The sequence below is a fragment of the Alexandromys fortis genome, unplaced genomic scaffold (genome assembly GCF_014885135.2).
Source record: "Alexandromys fortis isolate MF-2015 unplaced genomic scaffold, M_Fortis_MF-2015_v1.1 scaffold_290, whole genome shotgun sequence".
In the NCBI taxonomy this organism is placed as follows: domain Eukaryota; kingdom Metazoa; phylum Chordata; class Mammalia; order Rodentia; family Cricetidae; genus Alexandromys; species Alexandromys fortis.
Genome location: NW_026068167.1, coordinates 742476 through 764538, shown reverse-complemented (window position 1 = coordinate 764538; position 22063 = coordinate 742476). Strand labels below are relative to the sequence as shown.

At 41.0% G+C, this 22063-nt stretch overlaps 1 protein-coding gene across 1 annotated transcript in view; it reads left to right on the top strand.

Annotated features, from left to right (window-relative positions):
* The window catches only part of Tnrc6b (trinucleotide repeat containing adaptor 6B), a 235908-nt gene that overhangs the window by 197026 nt on the left and 16819 nt on the right, over positions 1–22063 (top strand). The window contains exons 14-22 of the mRNA XM_050128244.1: positions 1015–1140; positions 6161–6292; positions 6541–6639; positions 6769–6979; positions 12090–12227; positions 15919–16095; positions 17334–17480; positions 17720–17815; positions 21422–21744. Of these exons, the coding sequence (XP_049984201.1) occupies positions 1015–1140; positions 6161–6292; positions 6541–6639; positions 6769–6979; positions 12090–12227; positions 15919–16095; positions 17334–17480; positions 17720–17815; positions 21422–21744 (1449 nt within the window). The remainder of the gene's footprint in view (positions 1–1014; positions 1141–6160; positions 6293–6540; positions 6640–6768; positions 6980–12089; positions 12228–15918; positions 16096–17333; positions 17481–17719; positions 17816–21421; positions 21745–22063) is intronic.

Below are 22063 nucleotides of genomic sequence, written 5' to 3'. Positions count from 1 at the left end.
CAGTACTATGGAGACAAAAACAGTTCAAGATCAGCCAGAACTGCTTAGTGAAACACTGTTGGGATGTGGGAATAGTCCTTAGGCAGAGGAAACAGCAGAAAGTCATCAAATGCAGTTCCTTTCCTGAAAAATTTTCCTTAGCTAGAAATAAATAAGAAAGGCAGGGCCCCGGGAGCCCAACTTCCTCTTGCTCTTGTTGGGAGATTAGAGATGAGCTCAGTGAAGTGTTTCATTGGGAATCATGGAATTGAGCTTTTTTTTTCTTTAGACTAGGCAATATTTATGTTTTTTAATAAGTTACAGGTAAGTAATGTTTATTCCCATGACCTAGAATGATATTTCATATGTCGATGTAAGATTGATGAGCGTTTAGCATGTAGCAAAGAAAGCCAACAGATTCAGAACAGGAACATGTGCTCAGAGCTAGAGCGGGGTCCCTGTGGATGGCTATGATTGCTTACGCCAAATGATTGGGGGAAGTGATACCAAAGAGTTACTTTACAACTGATAGTTTGGTTATAGTGTATATTTTTACCCAGGTGCCTTTTAAGATAGATCTCAGATTATGGAGTTTGAGAATTATATTTGATAAACTCAGATTTTTGTTGGCACACACCTATAATCCCAACACTTAGGAGACTCACCTTGACTTTGAGCCCAGGCTGACTACAGAGTGAGACCCTGTCTCAAAAAAGTAGTCTTGAAGTTTTACACAGCGTGTTCCTTTTAGCCACAAAAAATGTAGCACTACTTTTAAATGTTAATAAATTTAACCTTTTCAGTTTATAGAACTTACCTGACCACCTGTGGTGAATGATGTGCCCGTGACTCAGTTTGAGTAACTTTCCCCCAACATCCTAACATGAAGAGCCCCTCAGTTCTAAAGCAAATGCTATCATTCCATGGACTAGAGATCTTGTTTCTTCTTATCAATAGAAACTAGAACTAGAACTGCTCTTTGACTGTTTTCTTGAATCGATAGAAACATCCTGACTGGTACCGTTCTCTCTGCAGGGCGGCAGTCACGGTTTGTTTGGAAACAGCACAGCACAATCGAGAGGCCTGCACACTCCAGTGCAGCCACTGAGTTCTTCTCCTGGTCTCCGGGCGCAAGTGCCTCCCCAGTTTATCTCCCCCCAGGTAAGTTTTGTGTTCTCACCTTTTGGAGTTAGAGAGCATTCAGGTGGTGACCCATTGTTATTTCCTGGTTGGTGCACACGAAAGGAGGAGCGGTTACAGTTGGCCATTTGGCAAATCCAGATGCTGAGTGCAAGGTTGTTAGAACATAGTATCAGACCCCCTTTATAAGTTACATCATACATACAAAGTAGGCGCTTTGCAACTGCCAACTTGTCATAGATGGTCAGCAAAGTTTGGGGATGAGGGTGATGCTTCACTTGATTAAATGTTACTAGCATCACTGGTAGTGAAATTTAAACTGAAACTTGAAGTAGAAGTTCAAAATTCTAGGTTTAGCCACAAAAAAAGATTTTCCAAGCCACAGAAGCCTCGTGGCAGTGCAGTAATAGCTGGCAGTTGGTGTGTTAAGGAAAGGAGTTGGTTTGAATGGTTGATGTGAACAGTTGATAGAGATGCTTGCCTTGCTCAGTGGGATGGGGAGAAACTAGACAAGGAACTGAGGGCAGAATGTGGCAAAGCTATGTTTGCACTACTCAGGAGTTTGGATCTTGTTCTGTAGACCAGTCTTTGTCAGCTTGTTCATAACCAGGATCTGGGCTACTACTAAAGGTCTCCCTCACTCACTCTATTAAGACAGAATTCTTGGGATTTGGGGCCTGCTCAACCCTAGGTAGTATTTTTGTTTGTTTGTTTTGTTTATCTTTTAGTAAGGCTACAAATGTCATTCACTGGTAGAAAGTTCATGTGGCATGCATGAGGCCCTACATTCTTTTCCCAGCACAGCCAGGAAAAAAAAGAATTGTTACAGCCTTTATTACTGCAGTTGCCTTTCCCTCCTCAGTGGGCTATTCAGAAAGTAACATTCTGGTGGCTTTTATGTGCCTTTACATTTCTGCCATTTTGCACCTGCAATGCTTTGTTAAAAGCCATATTGATTGCAGCAAGATTTTCACATTCCCAGCCCAGCAGGAGACCAAGGGCTTTTAAGCCAGCATAATTAACTCCCCACAATGGGAATATGCAAACCTGCACTTTAATTACTTTGCATCCTAGGTTTGAACAGCCATTTGCCAAGAGCATAGTAGTGATGCTTTCAGGTCCCTTTGTAATTCTTGGAAGGAGGCACTGTATCTACAACCTGCAGAGGCAAGGGTAAATAGAACAACCTTCTCCTCCTGAGTATAACTTTTTTTTTTTTTTTTTTTTTTTTTTTTTGCAAATTTTTGAGGCAGAGTTTCTCAGTGTAGCCTTGGCTGTCCTGGAACTCACTCTGTAGACCAAGCTGACCTCCAACTCAGAGAGATCCACCTGTTTCTACCTTCCAAGTACCGGGATTAAAGCATGTCCCACACCACCCAGCCTGAGTATAACTCTTGAAGTCTAAGACTTTCAGTTTAAGGAGCATGTGCGGTGGTGCAATATAAATATAAGAATGCCTTATGACTGGGTGGTGGCGCACACCTTTTATCCCAGCTCTTGGAGGGCAGAGGTAGGCGGATCTCTATGAGTTCAAGGCCATCCTGGTCTACAGAGTGAGTTCCATGACAGACTCCAAAGCTACAGAGAAACCCTGCCTCAAAAAACCAAAAAATAAATGAATTAACTAACTTTTTTTTTAATAAAAGGAATGCCTTATATTGATGTGCTTTTCTACATCTTTAAATAGTGTTCATTTTGTCTTCTTTTTATTTTGGGCAGTGAAACCATATAGTATATATGAAAGAATATACAAAGCCAGGTAGTGGTGGCACATGCCTTTAATCGCAGCACTGAGGCCAGCCTGGTCTACAGATTTTGTTCCAGGATAGCCAGGACTACACAAATCCTGTATATATGTAGTATATATGAAGTATATTGGGAAATTTTAGAAAGTGGGTTCCACATACTTATTATAAGACTGGGGTGGGAGCCAAATCCCACAGGCATGTTCATGCTGTGCTGTGAATTCAACATTTCAAAGAGAGGTCAAATAATTGTTTTAAGTTGGTTCGTAATACTCAACATCACCAGTGTCTCTTAGAGGATGGAGAGGAAGCAACCAACCTCACAGCAGAATAGGTTGGGTAACCGGATTTGATTGAGATCATGAAAAAAAATGAGTTGAAGGACCATATATATAGCAAGTCTGAACTTGATGAGATATTCCTATACTAGAGAGCATTAAAAAAATAGAAAAAAAATTCATTCTTGAGAATGTTCAGAGGTGGTAACTTAAAATTAATAGGGGACTGCCAGGCGTGGTAATACGTGCCTTTAATCCTAGCACTTGGGAGGCAGAGACAGGTAGATCTACATAGTGGTCTACAGGCCTGGTCTACAGAGTGAGTTCCAATACAGTCAGGACTGTGAGGAGAAACCCAGTCTCAACACAAAACAAAAAATAATAGGGAACTGAGCAATTTGACTTGGATCAAGGTGCTAAGGAAAGGTAAGATCAGAACACTTAATAGGAAAGCAGTGGATGGGGTACAGAATGGGAGATGTAGGGAAGAAAGTCAGAGACACTAAGATTAGAGCACAGGCTGAGGTTTGAGGGGAAAAGTAAGGATATACTAAAAAGGCCTTTTTTTCTTCTTTTTTTTTTCATTTTTGTTTGTGACTTTTTTTGTCTGTTTGTATGTTTTGTTTTGTTTTTTGTCCTTTTTGGTTTTTTGAGACTGGGTTTCTCTGCGTAACTCTGACCATCCTAGAAATCTTTTGAGACCAGGTTGATCTCAAACTCACAAAGATCCGCCTGCCTCTGCCTCCCAAGTGCTGAGATTAAAGGTGTGCACCACCACCACTCAACCATGACTTAGTTCTTACACTAGTGTGTAGCACCCACTGGTGACTAAGTAGTGCTTCTTCTATTCTTTTGTCTTAAGTAAGATGTAGAGATGGGCCTGGAAAGATGGCTCAGCAGCACTGCACTCAAATGGTGGTTCACAGGTGCCTGTGCTCGGCTTCCATGGATTCTGCCTCCTTCAAACCTCCTTGAGCTCCTGCATGCTCATAGTGCACATACATACACACATAGGTACACACACATACAAATAAAATAGCCTCCTGTGTGTTAGAATTAAAGGTATGCACTACCAGGACTAACCCAAAGAACCTTCTTTTATTTATTTATTTATTTATTTATTTATTTATTTATTTATTTATTTATTTAAAAAAACCATAAAAAGGGCCATTCTGGTCTACATAACATTCAAGGACAGCCAAGTCAATAAAGTGGGTCCCTGTTAAAAAAAAAAGAAGAAGAAGAAAGAGTGAGAGGAGATGTAGTTCAGTGATAGTGTTTCATCCTTAGCACTGAGGTGGGATGGGAGGACAGCTAATAACTGGGAGCTTTAACAAATCTTGCAGCAGAGAATGAATTTATAAAAAGAAAGTTAAATGCTAAGACATTTGTTTGGCTTTGTAATTAAGGGGCTCTTCTCAGGCTGATCAGCTTCAGCCTGGGCAGAAGTTTTAGTTGCATCCTCCTAGATTCTCAGCTCTACCTAGCTAGTTCTGCATTTTCATCCATAGTCCCATGGGGCAGCAGAGTAGCAATAAGTAGACAAAAATTATTTGAAAATAACTTGGTAAATGACTCTTAAGTTAGAATAATAATGACAGTGTGTTCGTTTAATAAGCATTTTTAGAGTATCTGCATAATAAAAATTAGAGACCCATTCACATGGGTTCAGTATTGTGGGTGGAGCTAGGATTGTGACTCTGATAGAGTGCTTGCTTGCCTGTCACTGATTCAGGCTTTGGGTTTGTTCCTCGTCACTGGAAAGGTAAAGAGAACTCAGGGAAGCAAAACACTTAAAATACTGTTGGTTATCATTGATACTGAGCTGACGGTTAGAGAGTTGGGATGTGAGCATTAGAGACCCGAGGCTTTGTTAAAGAAAGTATGACTTTGAGCAGAGTGCTTCAGGTGGCCACATCTACTTGGTGTTAGACTGTACCTAGAACATGACTTTCTGTTCTTGGTTCTGCTTTGAGAAACAGGTAGAGGTAAAAGAAGCAGATGTGTTAGCTTGAAGGCAAGGAACTAGGGAATTCTGGTCTTGTTTCCTGAAGAACCATCCTGTGATGTAAGAATGGACGCTACGAAGCTCATTTCTAAGTCTTTGGCATAGGTTAACTCAAATGTCTCGAACAACACATGGAGGTTTTTATTGGCTGGTTTAGTTGGTTAATTACTTTCTAGTCCTGTTTTGGGGATAGGCAAACAAAATTCAAAAAGGTTAAATAAGGTACTTGTTCTGAGTCACTTGGCTTAGAAATGATAGAGACTGGAATACATGCCAAGGTAGACTGTCTCAAACCCTAAAATCAGTTTTATTTTTTATTTATTTGTTTTTTCTTATTTATTTATTTTTGTTTTTCAAGACAGGATTTCCCTATGTAGCCCTGGTGAAAAAAATACAGATATTCTTGTTTGTATAATTAAGTGCTTTCTGATAAGTATAATATTTTGTTTGGTTTGGTTTGGTTTGGTTTTCGTGGGGGGAGGTATTGAGATAGGATTTCTCTGTGCAGCCTTGGCTCTTCTGGCACTTGCTCTACCAGGCTGGTCTTGAACTCACAGAGATCCTCCTGCCTCTGTCTCCCAAGTGCTAGGATTGAAGGCGTGTGCCACCACTTCTGGCTTCTGGTAAACATTTATTAGCTCTAAGCAGTTTATCATGTTTTGCTATATGGCATGTTTCCAATATTAATTTCTCAGTTAGAGAAAAGCCATATTGTCATCATTTTTTTTCTAAAGATCTTTTTTTCTGACTTAAAATTTCATCATTTTTACTTCAGGAAGTTAGAAAGTCTTAAGAGAACTAAAAAGTTAACAGCCTCGTAGTCCAGTGATAAAAAACAATTGGTAGCACTGTGGAGTATCCTGCAGATAGTTTTTAAGAAGCTGACAATGTTTGCTTTAGAGGTATCAGGTCTTTTTTTTTTTTTTTTTTTTTTTTTTTGGTTTTAATCCAAAAAAAAAAAGTTTTTATTTTGACAAATTCTAAGGATTTTCTCTCTGTCTTCTGGTTAGGTTTCTGCCTCAATGCTCAAGCAGTTCCCCAACAGTGGCCTGAATCCAGGTCTCTTTAATGTGGGGCCCCAGTTATCTCCTCAACAAATTGCCATGCTGAGCCAGCTTCCACAGATTCCCCAGTTTCAGTTGGTAAGTGGCATGTTTTGCTCCTGTTGCTAAAAAGGTTATTTGCTTTTCTTACTTCCTTTGCATTAACTTTCTTCTCTTTGTCACTTTGTGCTCAAACTTTTATACGGATGATTACAATTAAAATTGATATATCAGCTTGCATGAAGGTGACCTTAACTATAGACTAGGAATTTAGTTATGGGTGCTTTGTATACAGACACTCCATGTCAATCTCAGGAAGCTCTGGTTCCCTCCTCATTGTTTTGTAGGCATGTCAGCTTCTCCTGCAGCAACAGCAGCAACAGCAGCAGTTGCTACAGAACCAGAGAAAGATTTCTCAAGCAGTGCGCCAGCAGCAAGAACAACAGGTGTGTGGGTGGGGAGGTCTCCTAGTGTTCTGGGCAAGGAACACCTTTGACTTAACAGCTAATTTGGGATACTGGCTTATCATCTGTCCATTTCTCTTGGGCCCTTCCTTAATGGATGCTGACCTGCAGCTGGCAAGAATGGTGAGTGCTCTCCAGCAGCAGCAGCAGCAGCAGCAGCAGCAGCAGCAGCAGCAGCAGCAGCAGCGGCAGCCTAGCATGAAGCATTCGCCGTCTCATCCTGTTGGGCCTAAGCCACATTTGGACAACATGGTACCCAATGCGCTGAATGTGGGGCTCCCAGACCTTCAGACCAAAGGGCCAATCCCTGGATATGGTTCTGGTATGTTCTGTGTTGTGGAAAGTACTTAATATAAAATCTGCTAATCCAATCCTGTAGTAAGGGCTGGCTTTGCATTACCCTCCTTTGCTTTTTTCCTTTTAATGTTACTTATTTTCTTTAAAAAAAAAAAAAAATTGTTTTGAAGATAGTTGGGAGCAGCAGTGCAAACCTTTAATTCCAGCACTCAGGGAACAGAGGCAGGTGGATCTTTGTGAGTTCAAGACCAGCCTGGTCTACAGAGCAAGTTCCAGGACAGCCAGGGCTACAGATGGAAACCCTGTCTCAAAAAAACAAGCAAACAAACAAACAAAAAAAAATGAGTATGTCCAGAGGAACATACCAGAGGTTGACCTCTGACCCCCATACATCAGCATCCATATATTCATGCAGATGCTTACACATATAAGCCAATTAAGTATTTATTATATATCCTCTGAATGCTGCACATGACTGAAGTTGTATCTGTGAAAGTATGTATAAGTTTAAGTGTTTCACTTCACTGATAAGGCTACCTTCTCAAATTGTAAACTAAGATTTATGTGCATTGGTGTTCTGCTTGCATGTATGTCTGTGTAAAGGTAGAGTTGTAAGCCACTGTGTGACTTCTGGGGATTGAACTCAGGACCTCTGGAAGAGCAGGCAGTGCTCTTCACCTCTGAGCCATCTCTCCAGCCCCCATTAAGGCAGTTTTTTAAAAGGTGGGGTATGCCACCTTTTAAATTTTTGACATTAATTGAGACTTTTATCTCTTTAGAAATGAAAAACATGCTGTACACAGAGTCCAGGCAGTGAGACAATACTGATTAAAAAAATAAAATTAATGGCTGTATACAGTTACACATGCCTGTTACTTCAGTGCTTGGGAAACTAAGCCATGAGCATTGCAAGTTCAAGGCCAGCCTGAGCTACATGACAGGATGTTAGGTTTTTTTCTTGGTTTGATTGTTTCTTTAATGGCATCTAAAATTTGTTTTGATAAAGAAGATACCAATTTGTGTTTTAAAAAAAAGAAAAAATGAGTGAGGATACCTGAAATCTCTGTTCCTGGACCAACCACTGATTGGACAGACGGCTACTTTTTGCCCCGACCTACTAGGAATTCCAGCTAGAGCTAGGAAGTAGTAGGGTGTCTTTGACCCTGGGAGTCCCAGCTTTTGCCCGCTGTCTTTTATTTATTTTTATTTTTTCCCCCTCTGAGACAGGGTTTCTCTGTGTAACAGTCCTAACTGTCCTGGAACTCACTTTGTAGACCAGGCTAACCTCAAACTCACAGAGGTCCGCCTCCTTCTGCCTCCCATGTGCTGGGATTAAAGGAGTGTGCGCCACCATGTCCCAGCCCTAGCTGTCTTCTACATGTGATCTGAGAACTGACTTAAACTCAGAGTAGCCTCTCTGGGGCTTTAAGTAGTAGAGCAAATGCTTAATAAGTGTAAAGCCTGGCTTTTGTTCTCTGTGCTGGGAGGAAAAATACCTTTTTTCTACTTGACATATGACAGACCCTTTCCTGTGCTTGCCTGTATTTGCCTTCTTCTCTTGGCTATGGAAGGTCAGCGTGGCCTGTCAAGAGGGCCTCCCTTAATAACTTAGTAAAGTACAGTGGTAACTTTGTTACCTTCTCAGTCTTGTTTTCTATAAAGGGTGAGCTTGAGGGAAGAGACTGGTTAAGTAGATGTGGAGGTGCTTCTGACTTTAGACTTTAAACACAGCATATGAACACCAAACAGGAATTGTTTCCTGTAGTCAGACTTTTCTTTGGGCTACCAGCTCACAAATAATGACATAGAGACTTAATATTAATTATGAAAGCTTGGCCTTTAGCTTAGGTTTTTTTCCCAACTAGCTCTTATAACTTAATTAACCTGCTTTTAATAATCTACATTTTGCTCCATGGCTCAATTACCTTTCCTCTGTATCATATTTCTGACTTGCTCCATATCTTAGTGGCTCTCTACATACCTACATTCCTTCTCCTCTTCCTCTTTCCCTGGAAATTCCACCTATCCTCTTCTGCCTAGCTGTTGACCATTCAGCTCTTTATTAAACCAATCAGAAGGTGCCTTGGCAAAGAAACAGGCATAGTCACAGTATACAAAAAGATTATCCTTTAGCATTTCCCCCATTTTTATCTAAGCAAAAAAGGAAAGGTATTAGCTCAAACATAGTAAAACTATATACAATGAGAACAATTGTCAGGTATTATGTAAATAAAAAAGAAAGGTTTTAACTTGAACAGTAAAACTGTATACAATAAGGATAATTATCAGGTAAGAATTGCACTCACAAGGTCTAGTTCATATGTATTTTGCAAATTCAGAGAAAGTCCTGTATTATCTGTCCTGTCTTAGTGAGTCCAAAGTTTTATATCTATGCCACTTTCTATCATAACTTGTATTACCATCCTAAAATATATTTATTTATTTGTTTGTTTGTTTGTTTGTTTATTATGTATACAACATTCTGCCTCCATGTATCCCCGCATGCCAGAAGAGGGCACCAGATCTCATTACAGATGGTTGTGAGCCACCATATGGTTGCTGGGAATTGAACTCAGGACCTCTGGAAGAGCAGCCAGTGCTCTTAACCACTGAGCCATCTCTCCAGCCCCAATATTTTTTTTAGACCTTTAAATATCTTCTTAGATTAGCAACTTAAACTCTTAGCTTTGCCACACTGAATACAAATTCCATATGAAGGTTTTTTGATACCCATCACCCCCTCCTATTTATTTATTTATTTATTTATTTATTTATTTATTGAGGTAGATTGTTGCTGCCAGAATCATATCTATCTCACTATCATGAAAAACCTTGTTATTAAAACATCTTAAATGAATGCCATATCTTGTAGATCTCTGAAGTTTTTGAAGACCACCTATCTAAAATATTTTTAGCCTTGAAAACATATCTAATATGACTACAAGTTTGATTGTTATAAATGACTAACTACTAACCTGAATTTCTTAATTAGCCTAAGTAGTTTGTATTAATAATTTTCAAGGACTAGAACTACTTATTATATTTTTAAATACACTGCATAGGTACAGTACCTTAAATAAGAGTAGAAACACATATATAGTATTTTCTAACAAAAATAACCCTTAAATTTGTAACAATATACAAAAATTCATACTGATGTAAAATATTTGAGATTAATAGTTCTTTTTTAGTTTAAAAGTAGATTCAATAATCCACCCTTTTATTTTATCATTCCTATATCCCCCCTTTTTCTTTTCAGACAGAAATCCTTGAATCTAGCCTCCCTTGCTTAGTTTCCTCCCTTAACATGACCAGCAACAATTTGCAACCACCCCCCCTAAATGATGACAAACATCCATATCCCACCAAATAACCAAAAACTACCTATCCCACCTTTTGAGAATGTGGGCGTCATATTCTTAAAATTACTTCCTGCTGTCTTGGGGGCAACAGTATCTTTAGGGGACCCTGAGAAAATTGAGATAATGATCAAATCCTTGGAAAACTAGCTGTATCGTTTGTTGTCCAGTCTCTGTGTAATGGGAAAGTGCAGTGTCTTCTGTGAAGTCCTGGCTAGAGTAGTCTGTGGTGCTGAACTTATTCTCATACCTCCTTGTCAAAAAGTACAATAGTGTTGAGTGTGTAGCTTAGTAGTAGAGTGCAGTCTTACATGTGGGATTAAAAGTCTGCACTACCACACCTGACCTATTTCTGTTTTTTAAGTAATGAATGTGTTTTATGACAAGCCTTGCTACTTAACCTGGAACTTTTCTATGACTAACTGGCCTTGAACTTGATTCTGCCTTGGTGCCACAAATGTTGGCATGTTATCTCTGTATTTGGGTGCCTACCTATTCTGAGTAATGTACTAAGCCTACAACAGTAAGATTTTGCTAAAAAGAAATGTCTTTAAAACATAATATAGGGTTTGAGTTTTTGCTAAAATATCAAGTATCAGCTGGGCAGTGGTAGCACATGCCTTTAATTCCAGCATTCAGGAGGCAGAGGCAGGTGGATCTCTGTGAGTTTGAGGCCAGCCTGGTCTACAAAGCAAGTTCCAGGATGGCCCTATTTCTAGACCTGACATCCCCCCCCCCCCAAAAAAAAAAAGTACTGAAGGTAAGGATAGCAAAAATGCTGCCTGGTCTGCATAGGGAATTCCAGGACTACATAAAGAACAAACCAAAAAATAGTAACAAATGTTTCGGGTTTTTCTAAGGCTGAATACATCAAATAATATACAAAATACTTCAGGATGCAAGGGTAACAAGAATAATGTTTCTTAGACTCCTTCATCCTATTTTTCTGGTTTTTTGTTATTTTTGTTTTATTGGTTGTGGTTTGTTTGTTTGAAATTGGGTCCTGGAACTTGTTACAAAGATCAGACTGTCCTTGAACTCAGAGATCTGCCTGCATCTGTCCAGTTTTGTTCTAAAACAGTGCTCTAGTGCATACGCTCTCTCTCTCTTTCTCTCTCTGTGTCTCTCTTTCTGGGGCATACTCTCCTCTTTTTCTTCCTCCTCCTTTTCTGTCGTCATCGTCTTCCTTCTTCTTCCTCCTCCTTTTCTTCCTCTTCTCTTTCCCCCCTTTCTCCCAAAATTCTTTTCTGTTTTAGAGGAAGAAATTAAAAGACTCTAGCTGCTTGGCAGACCAGGACACACTGCATTGGGCTTCTTGCCATTCTCTAAGCATACCTGAGCCTTGAGTCAGACCTTGTGCCAGTTTCCTAAACCCGAGGTTGTGCAGCTCCTCTCCTCCCCTGGCAACCTTAAGCTTAAGACAACTTGCTCTTCCATGTTGGTATCAGATATGACTGGAGAGTGGTTGAATCTGGCCAGCTGTCAGGCACAAATGTTTGTTTGCTCAGTAAAAATGCGGGTGTAGGTAGGCACTGACATGTACCTAATGAGATAACAGTGACACCCATTTTCATACAATGAAAACGAGACAGCAGAGTTCTTATCAAGCAGGACTGAAGAATTCACTCTGTCGGCTAGGCTGGCCTCCAACTCAGAGATCCACCTGCCTCTGCCTCCCAAGTGCTGGGATTAAAGGTGTGCACCAACACCCCCTGGCTTTAGGCGCTCGATTTGTGGCTCAAGAAACATATAGAAATAACTGTGATCTCTTTCCAGGCTTCAGCTCTGGCAGCATGGACTATGGCATGGTTGGTGGCAAGGAGGCTGGGACTGAGTCTCGCTTCAAACAGTGGACCTCCATGATGGAAGGGCTGCCTTCTGTGGCCACACAAGAAGCCACCATGCACAAAAACGGTGAGAGAGCAAGCAGCCCCATGTTGCTAGCAGAATCTTCTGATGTTACTCAGTCCTTGACCAAGTATCCTGCATGTTTTGTTGGCTTCATATGTGTGTGTTTGTGTTTTTTTTAAGACTGGGTCTTTCTTTGTATCCCAGGCTGACCTAAAACTCCCAGAAATCTGTCTGCCTCAGCCTTCACAGTGTTGACATTGAAGATATGTCCAACCATACTTTAAGGCAGTATCTCAGGGGGCTTTAGTATGTAATCCCATCACTCAGGAGGCAGAACCAGGTGGATCTCTGTGAGTTCTAGTCAAGCAAGTACCAGGCTGACTTATATAAGATTATATAAGACCTTGTTTCAAAAAGAATTCTTTAGTTAAATAAATGAATAATTGCAATGTCTTTCTTGTAGGCCATGTTGGTCTTAAACTCATACAAGTCCTGCTGCCTTTTTGTTTGTTTGTTTGGTTGGTTTTGGTTTTGGTTTTGATTTTTTTTCCAAGACAGGCTTTCTCTGTGTGACAGCCTGACTATCCTGGAACTCACTTTGTAGACCATGCTGGCCTCAAATTCACTGTAATCCTGCTTCTGCCTCCCAAGTGCTGGGAGGTACCACCACCACCCAGCTGTGATTTATTTTAAAAAAATTTTTTTAAACTTATTTTTATTTTATGCACATTGGTCTTTTGCCATGGATGCTGGATTCCCCAGCACTGGAATTAATAGGCAGTTGTGAGCGCCGTGTGGGTACTGGGAATTAAGCCCAGGTCTTCTGGAAGAACAACCAGGGCTCTTAATCACTGAGCTATCTCTCCAACCCTTTTTTAAGCTCTTGTATATGTATATTTTGGCTGCATGTATTTCTATGCACCACATGTATGCAGTGACCTTAGAGACCAAGAGAGGGCATTGGATTGCTGGGGACTGGAGTTAAGATGGTTCTAAGTCTTCAGGCTGTGATGGCGCTTGCCTTTAATTCTAGCACTCAGGAGGCAGAGGCAGGTGGTTCTCTGTGATTTTGAGGCTAGCCTGGTCTACAGAATGGGTTCCAGGACAGCCAGGACTACATAGAGAAACCCTGTCTTGGGGGAGGGGCTGGCTGTAGGCTACCATATGGATGCTGGGAATCAAAACAATGTCCTGTAGAAGAGCAGCCGGTGCTCTTAACTACTGAGCCATCTCTCTAGCCTTCCTTTGGTAATTTTTTGAAGTACAGATCTTAATTTTTGTTAATGAATCTCTTGTTATTTTTCCAAAGTTTATTACCATCTGTCAGAGGGAGATTAGGCATAATGCCCCACTTGTCATGGGATTGAGATAATATTTACGAACTTGGGCATCCATAAGATTAAAATCCATTAAAGTGGGTGAGAGAACAGAATCCTCTTGTTGAGGTTTTGGTTGATTGGTTGGTTTGGTTTTCTGAGACAAGATCTTGCTAAGAATTTGTAGTCCATGCCTCTCTCAAACTCCTGCCCTAACTTGGTATAGTTGTAAGTGTAAATTAAAGACTAGCTTGATCTACATCTTTCAAGGGTATGCTAGGACACATAGTGAAACTCTGTCTCAGAAAAAGAAGAAAATGTCCCTAAACTCCAAAAGATAACTAGTAGAAGAGAATTCATAAGGATTGGACTTTTTCCAGATCCTCTTGTTCCCGCCAGGACAGCATTGACATTGTATTTTGATTGTGGATTAGCATTGCCTGTCCATAATTTTTGTTAAGGGTTCTCTATTTCCCTAGAAGAAAGATAAGAGGTCTGGATCTTCTTTTGGCCTTCAATAAATTGTTTGTTTAATTTGTCAGTATTTTTCTTGGACTCAGAGTTGTCTCTATGAGAGTCAATATAAATAAGTATCTGGTCATTCTTGTGGCAGAGCCCTGGCAGGCTTAACCCAGTCAACTCATTCAGCCTGCAGCCTTCCAGGTTCCCATTATAAATCCTCTTTATTAAGCCCATTATAAAACCTCTTTAGTAATCCCATCCAGAGACTGGGGAAGGAGCCACCCAGGTCTCCTACCCTGCTAAGTAGGATCAAAATCAAGAATAATTTACTGAAATTTTAAAATCTGTTTTATGGACTGAGCAAACCTAGTCCTGTGTCTTCCGTAGCTCTGAGCACTCTCACAGCTCCCTTAGGCCAGTGATTTACCAGGTCTGGGTAATAAATATAAAATGGCATGTGAGAGGATAGCTCAGAGTTACAGTGTCCTCTCTCCTCGTCAACTAATATAGATAATGTTTTCCCCATTTCTTAGCAATCCCCAAGATAATTGTTCCTTTCATTTTCCACTACCTCACTGTGCTGTGCCTCTGAACCAGATTAGTGTCATTGTCCTTAGAAAGGTAAATGTCCTCTTAGCAGAGAATGGAGACAATTTTAATCATACTCCTTTCATTACAGACCAAACAGATTGCTTTATTAAATATTTATCCAAGCATTTTAATACATTATCCTGCAGATCATTTTATGTGCTCATGACCACCACTCTTAAGACTATGTCAGATGAGTGACGGACTATATGAACTTTATGTGGGAAATAAGGAAATAATATCCCGTATGCTCCTGAATTTTTATTTAAAGTAAAAATTTATTGTTATCATTGTTAACTTAGTGAATTTAAACTCTCAACTTTTCCTGCATAAAAATGCTTGAAGGAAGCACTAACATAGCCCCAAGAATATCTCTGGGAATACAGGGACAAAGGATTTGCTGTTCTCTGTATGTGAGGCGGCCCTGGGCTTAGAAATGTAGAGTTCATTGCTGGCAAAGACCTCGGGCGGGAATTCCACCTCACTGCCTTGGAATTTAAAGCAATTGCAGATGGCTTTTTCTCCAATGGACTCTGAATATTGCAGATTCCAGATAACCCAAGCTTAACCAGCCCTTAAGAGCAGAGGTAGAAAGCGTTAATAAAAAGATCACTTAATACTCTCCAAGGTGCTAAAGTTGTCCAGTTTTTCCCATTTGGTACTTTTGAGCAGTTAGTGTAGCAGTCATGTAGATACTGTGCTTCATAGTGTGTATGAGTCTTTGACATATAACATCTGGGGTTTCCAGATTGAAAGGACTGTTGTAGAATGAGAAGACTCCTGTGGATTTAGTTGAAAAATGGAGAGACTCAGAAGTGAGATGACTCATTATGGTCATACTGCTAGTAGTAGTAGCCCAAAGTCTTTATTCTATAAGCTTTAAAAACCTGTCTTTGAGCCGGGCCATGGTGGTGCACACCTTTAATCCCAGCTATCAGGAGACAGAGTCTGGCAAACCTCAGTTCGAGGTCAGCGTGGTCTACAAAGTGAGTTCCAGGACAGCCAAGGCTACACAGAGAAACCCTGTCTCCAAAAAAAAAAAAAAAAAAAAAAAGCAAAACAAACAAACAAACAAAAAACCTTTGAGGGTGGGGGCGGCTAGAAAGTTCTGTTTATTAGGTTTATTAGAGATCTTTTTATTATTTTATGTGTGTAGATATTTGGTCTGCTTGTATGTCTGTGCACTGTGTGCATGCCTATTCCCCACAGAGGTCATAGGAGTGTGTTAGAGTCCCTGGAATTGGAGTTACAGACACTTGCAAGCTGCACTGTGGGTTCTGAGAATCAAACCTGGACCCTCTGAAGAACAGCCAGTGATCTTAACCTCTGAGCCATCTCTCCAGCCCCCTAGAGCTCTTTCTTAAACAGTTATTTCTCTCTTTTCTCAGGCGCTATAGTGGCCCCTGGTAAGACCCGAGGAGGGTCACCATACAACCAGTTTGATATAATCCCAGGTGACACGCTGGGTGGCCATACGGGTCCTGCTGGTGATAGCTGGTTACCTGCCAAATCTCCACCGACTAATAAAATCGGAAGTAAATCCAGCAATGCCAGTTGGCCTCCAGGTATTGTTCATAAAATGCTTTTTCTAGAATAGTACTTCTGTTGAATTTAGGTTCTGAACTAGCTTGTGTAGCTTGCTTTACTGAGGAAGCCCCATGCTTCATTGTCTGATAAAGGCAAGACATACACCCTGAAATATGTGCAGTGGGAAAATAAAAGATCTTCAAGAAATGGGTAGTTAGTGATAATAAGTGGCCTTGAAGCTGGGACTTGGCATTTGTTCTGTATGTAGGATGCCATATAACATAAGCTATTTTAAAGTATGTGTTGAATCGATTGATAGATTTATTAGTCAGATATGTCATTAATATGCCCCAGGTACATGGTGATGAGTTCAGTAAGATTTGTGTCTCTCTCTTCTTTCCTCCTTCCTCCCTCTCCTTCCTTTTGTCTCTGTATTCTGTTTTCATTGTAGTTATTAGAGTGAGATGAAATAATGCCTCCTGTTCATGTACAATACATATTGCTCTTCTCTACACAATTAGGGAAATACCAGTTTGTTAATGATATCACATATCTTTAAGTACAGCTTAAGTGGATCAATACAAACATGATAAGCTTCTATATATAGTCTAGGTTTTCTCACAATCAGTTAAATTATTTACAACTATTCCTGAACCGTCTGTGAAGCAATGATCACTTATATTTCATTTTATTATGTTCATTTTGGCCAGTACCTAATTAAGAAAAATGGGAAAGGTCACTGGTCTCAAGCCCAGATTTTTCTCCCAGTTCTTGGCCTCACTTCATTAGGCACGAGTTCTTACTTTCCTTTAAGATTGTAATTCCTCTAGTAGCTGTAAAAATCATATATGGATCCAGGCCTTTATGAATATGATCCAGTTCACCACTTGACAGGTGAATGGACAGACACTATACTAATAGACTTGCTCCCGGCAAAAGCATTTGCTCAGAGTGTCTTTACCTCATGATGACAATATGATGTACAGTAGATTCATTATTTAGACTTTTCATGGGATCATGTTTTTTTCTAATAAACAGTTATTTTAGCATCATAATAACAAATAAAGGTCAGGCATAGTGTGGCCTTTACTTTAATCCCAGCACTCAGAAGGCAGAGGCAGGCAGATCTCTGTGAGTTCCAGGACAGCCAGAGTTACATAGTAAGACTCTAATCTCAAAACGAAAAACAATAGTAATAAATAAAGTAGGAACTGTGTAAATTAAACTTCTTTTTTTTTTAACTATCTCTCATCCCTAACATTTCTTCATGTCTCAGAATTCCAACCAGGAGTGCCATGGAAAGGTATCCAAAATATTGACCCTGAATCTGACCCCTATGTGACTCCAGGAAGTGTGCTGGGGGGTACAGCTACATCTCCCATTGTAGATACTGACCACCAACTGCTGCGGGATAACACCACAGGTAAGTGAGAGCTGCAGACACCAGCATTTTCACAGTTGTTCACCATGGCTTTAGTTCTGTTTGTTGTAGTACCTGATAATTTTAACAGAAAATAGAATAATACTGCTTTTTACGTCTTTATTGTTTGGTTGAATTTTGTTTTCCCTTGTATTTAAGTTTAAATAAAACGCTCACAAGGGTTCCCTGGTCATACTGACATTTGTTTCCAATATTTCTTCTTCTTCATTTGTCACCTCAAGGGTCTAATTCTTCCCTCAACACCTCGCTGCCTTCACCTGGTGCCTGGCCCTACAGTGCCTCTGACAACTCCTTTACCAACGTTCATAGCACTTCAGGTACTTGGTGGCTTTTCCCCTCTTGTCTGGCAGTTGACTGAGAGGTTCCTCTTTTCCGCTGGCATTTACTTCTTAAGGAGTGTCAGTCAGCACAGATGGGGGTGCAACCTTTCTTTGCCTTCACTATCCACTCAGGGAGCAGCTCCTAGTCTCACAGAGATTGGGTAGGTCTCTCACAGGACTACATTGGTCAAAGCTAACAGGAATAGAATGTCATATAGCTGGGGATATTCACAGGGCAGAGTTCATGACCTGATGACCATATGCTTCTGTTAGCCAGCCTGACAAGAAATCAAGGGCCATAGGAAGAGACAGTTTAATCCAGATTAGTGTTGAGGCAACCATCGGCAGCCTACTCTTCCCCCAAAATCTGACTTAGAGACATAATGAAAAATAGATGGCCAGAGTCAAAAAGAGGACCTTGATTAATTTGCCAGTACTACTTGAGATCCTCATTATTTGGCGTGGCAGGGAGGGCTGGTTGGGTTTTGTCATTTATTTGTTTGTTGAGACTTCATGAGGAATAGAGCAGCTAGTAGCAGTTGGAAAGATAGTTCAGTGGTAAAATGCTTGCTGTGCAAGTATGGAAACCTGAGTTCAGTCCCCTACACCCACATAAAAAAATCAGGCAGACCTGAGCAATGGCTCACTGGTTAAGAGCACTGACTGCTCTTCCAGAGGATCTGGGTTCAATTCCAACACCCACATGGCAGCTCACAACTGTCTGTAGCTCCATTTCCAGGGGATCTGGCACCTTCACAGACATATATGCGGACAAAACACCATGCACATAAACTTAAAAAAAATAAAATCAGGCACAACTTAGCACACTTTTAGTCCTAGCATTTAGGAAGTGGAAACAGGTGTAGGTCTATGAGTTTGGGGCTAACTTGTTCTACATAGCAAATTCCAAGACATTCATAGTGAATCCTATCTCAAAAGAAGATGCTCAGGTGTGATGCATACATCTGTAATCCCAGTGCTCAGGCACAAAGACGGGAAGATCCTTGGGCTTTGCTAGTAGCCAGCCTAGCCAATTCAGTGTGCTACAGGTTAAGGGAGAGTCATTATTTTAAAAACCAAGGTACAAAAAAAAATTTAGCTGGATGGTGGTGACACATGCCTTTAATCCCAACACTCAGGAGGCAGAGGCAGGTGGATCTCTGTGAATTTGTAGCCAGCCTGGTCTACAGAGCGAGTTCCAGGACAGGCTCCAAAGCTACAGAGAAACCCTGTCTCGAGGAGGAAAAACAAACCTAAGGAAGGCAGTTGTATCACACCAACAGTGCCACAGTAGCCCTGCACACTTGCTGAGTGTTCCTATAGGCCAGGCATCATAGTCAACTTGAGCATAAACTCCCTTTGGTCTTTCTCCTACTGTGGTATGGGTTACCCTCACTTAGTAGATTAACTAAGACGATTGTGAATGAATTCCTACAGTCTGGCGTGGGTTAAGACCCTGTGTCAATATACCAAACAAAAATACTGTTACATTTTGCCTCAGAACTGACTGAGCCTAAATTTTAAAGGAAGCACCTTAGTGCTTAACACCTTCCCCATATTTTTCTTGATAGAACTTCATTTCCTTGTAAAACTTGCACAAGCTGGCACAGCCTGACGACTGCTGTGGTGCCCAGATCCCGCAGTAGGAGAGATCCACACATGCTCCATGCTGTGCATGCCGACACCCACAGTCACACCTGTACATGGACACCATAATAGAATAACAAAACAAACTTGTCTAACTCTTCCTTTTGTTTGATTAAGGAATGTGTTTGGTTGTTTTTCTTTTGACACGGGGTCTCGTGTAGCTCAGGATAGCCTCACGTTCCCTTTGCTCCCCCTGCCTTCACTCTCATGTGCCGCCACAACTGGCTAAAGCTTTGAGACGTCTCAGTTACCTGGGTTGCTCTCTGTTTCCTTGAGCTGAAGCAGTCCTCAGCCTCAGTCTCCCCAGCAGCTTGTCCACACAGGCACATGGCTGCCTTCTCTGGCACTCTTCTTTTTCCTTGTTCCTATAAAAAACCCGCTCTCAGGAATTATCTTCTTGCAGTTGGACATTGACCTGAGACTTCCCTAACGGTTATTTTGGCTATCCTTAGAACAGTCTTTCCTACTTCATTCGCTGGACCCCAAGCCCTGTCTCTCAGGGAATATATTTGACAGTCATAATTTTCATCTCCACTCCCTTTGGTTCATTCTGTTCTCACTCTGGTTTATGCTGAGTCGTATGGAAACTCTACTGCAGCTTACATAGCCACAGTGTACCTATGGCCTCTTAGCTCTCTGCCCCATGAAAACTGAAAGAACTTCTGCTGAACCTAGATTTTCTTTTTCCTGCTTTTCTGAGCCCATCCCTTGATGTAAACCCTTCAGATTTATCTTTGTAGAGCCTCTGCTGACAGCCTAATGTTCTCTGTCTTCTGTGTATTGAACATATGTGCTGTTGTCAAGGATACCAGTTCTGTTTTTCTGTCTCGCATCTGAATCAGAGGCTCTGCAAGATAATTGTGTTACCCACACTACTGTCGGGTGCCTTAAGCCTAGTAAGCAGAGGTGGTTATTTGATGACTTTCTTTTAGATATTTTTATTTTATTGTATGTGTATGAGTATTTGCCTGCATGTATGTGCCTAGTGCCCACAGATGTTAAAAGAGATTGTGGGATCCCCTGGAATTGCAATGTTTGTGAGCCACCATGATGGAAATTAAACCCAGATCCTTTACAAGAGCAACAAGTAATCCAAACCACTAAGCCATTGCTCCAGCCTTATTGACTATTTTTAAAATCAGTGTTGGTGTCTAACATGTATCAAATCACAAGCATTGCATAATTTTCTAGTTTTGTTTTGATTTTCATGGTAGTTAGTGAGCATTTAGTGAGTACTCTAGTTCTGTTTGTATTAACAGTCTAACCCTGTCTGTCCTTTTCAGAAATATTTTCTCCATGAGTTTCTCTTTTCTTTCAAGTTGTGTTTACCCAAGAAAGTAGTAGGAGATTAGTTACCTTATTAAATCTTTGTCAGTTTAGAATCATTTTAAAATTTAGCACACTCAACAGTTATTTTCTTACTGCCCCCCCCCATATTTTTTCTGAGACAGGATTTCTCTGTGTAGCCCTGGCTGTCCTGAAACTTGCTCTTGTAGATCAGACTGGTTTATAACTTAATAGATCTGCCTGTCTGCCTCCCTAATGCTGGGATTAAAGGCATGCGCCACCACTGCCCAGCTCATACTGCTGCTCTTAACATGTATTCTTCCTGCTACTCTTCAATGTTTTTGAGACAGAGTTCAACAGAGTTATAGAATATAAATATATTTGTGTTTATGTGCAAATAAAATTTGTGTCTTTTTTTTAATATTTATTTATTTATTATGTATACAATATTCTGTCTGTGTGTATGCCTGAAGGCCAGAAGAGGGCACCAGACCTCTTTACAGATGGTTGTGAGCCACCATGTGGTTGCTGAGAATTGAACTCAGGACCTTTGGAAGAGCAGGCAATGCTCTTAACCACTGAGCCATCTCTCCAGCCCCCAAATTTGTGTCTGTTTATGGGCAGGTGCCCATCTAATGTGGCTTCTTCTTGACCTTTCTCTTCTCACAGCAAAGTTCCCTGATTACAAATCCACGTGGTCCCCAGATCCCATAGGACACAACCCCACTCATCTCTCCAACAAGATGTGGAAAAACCACATCTCCTCCAGGAACACTACACCGTTGCCCCGCCCACCTCCTGGCCTGACCAACCCCAAACCGGCATCTCCTTGGAGCAGCACAGCACCCAGATCAGTCAGGGGGTGGGGAACACAGGACTCTCGGATTGCCTCGGGTGAGGAGGATCAGCCAAGCAGAAATGGCTATTTAATACCTTGGGGAGGGTTGAATGGAGGAGAGCATAGCTGTCTGGTAGAAGAAGAAGCATCTTTTGATTGAAAAGTTGTGCACAGTACAGATGAAGAGACCCAGGACCTCTCTAGGGCACATGAAGTAAAAATGAGCAACTGGAGAGGGCGGTCAGGTGGGAGGGAAGACTGGCTTACACAAAGCAAATGAATTCACTGGGTTCAAGAACTAGAAGAGCCGGGCGATGGTGGCGCACACCTTTAATCCCAGCACTCGGGAGGCAGAGGCAGGCGGATCTCTGAGAGTTCAAGACCAGCTTGGTCTACAGAGCTAGTTCCAGGACAGACAGGCTCCAAAGCCACAAAGAAACCCTGTCTCGAAAAACCAAAAAAAAAAAAAAAAA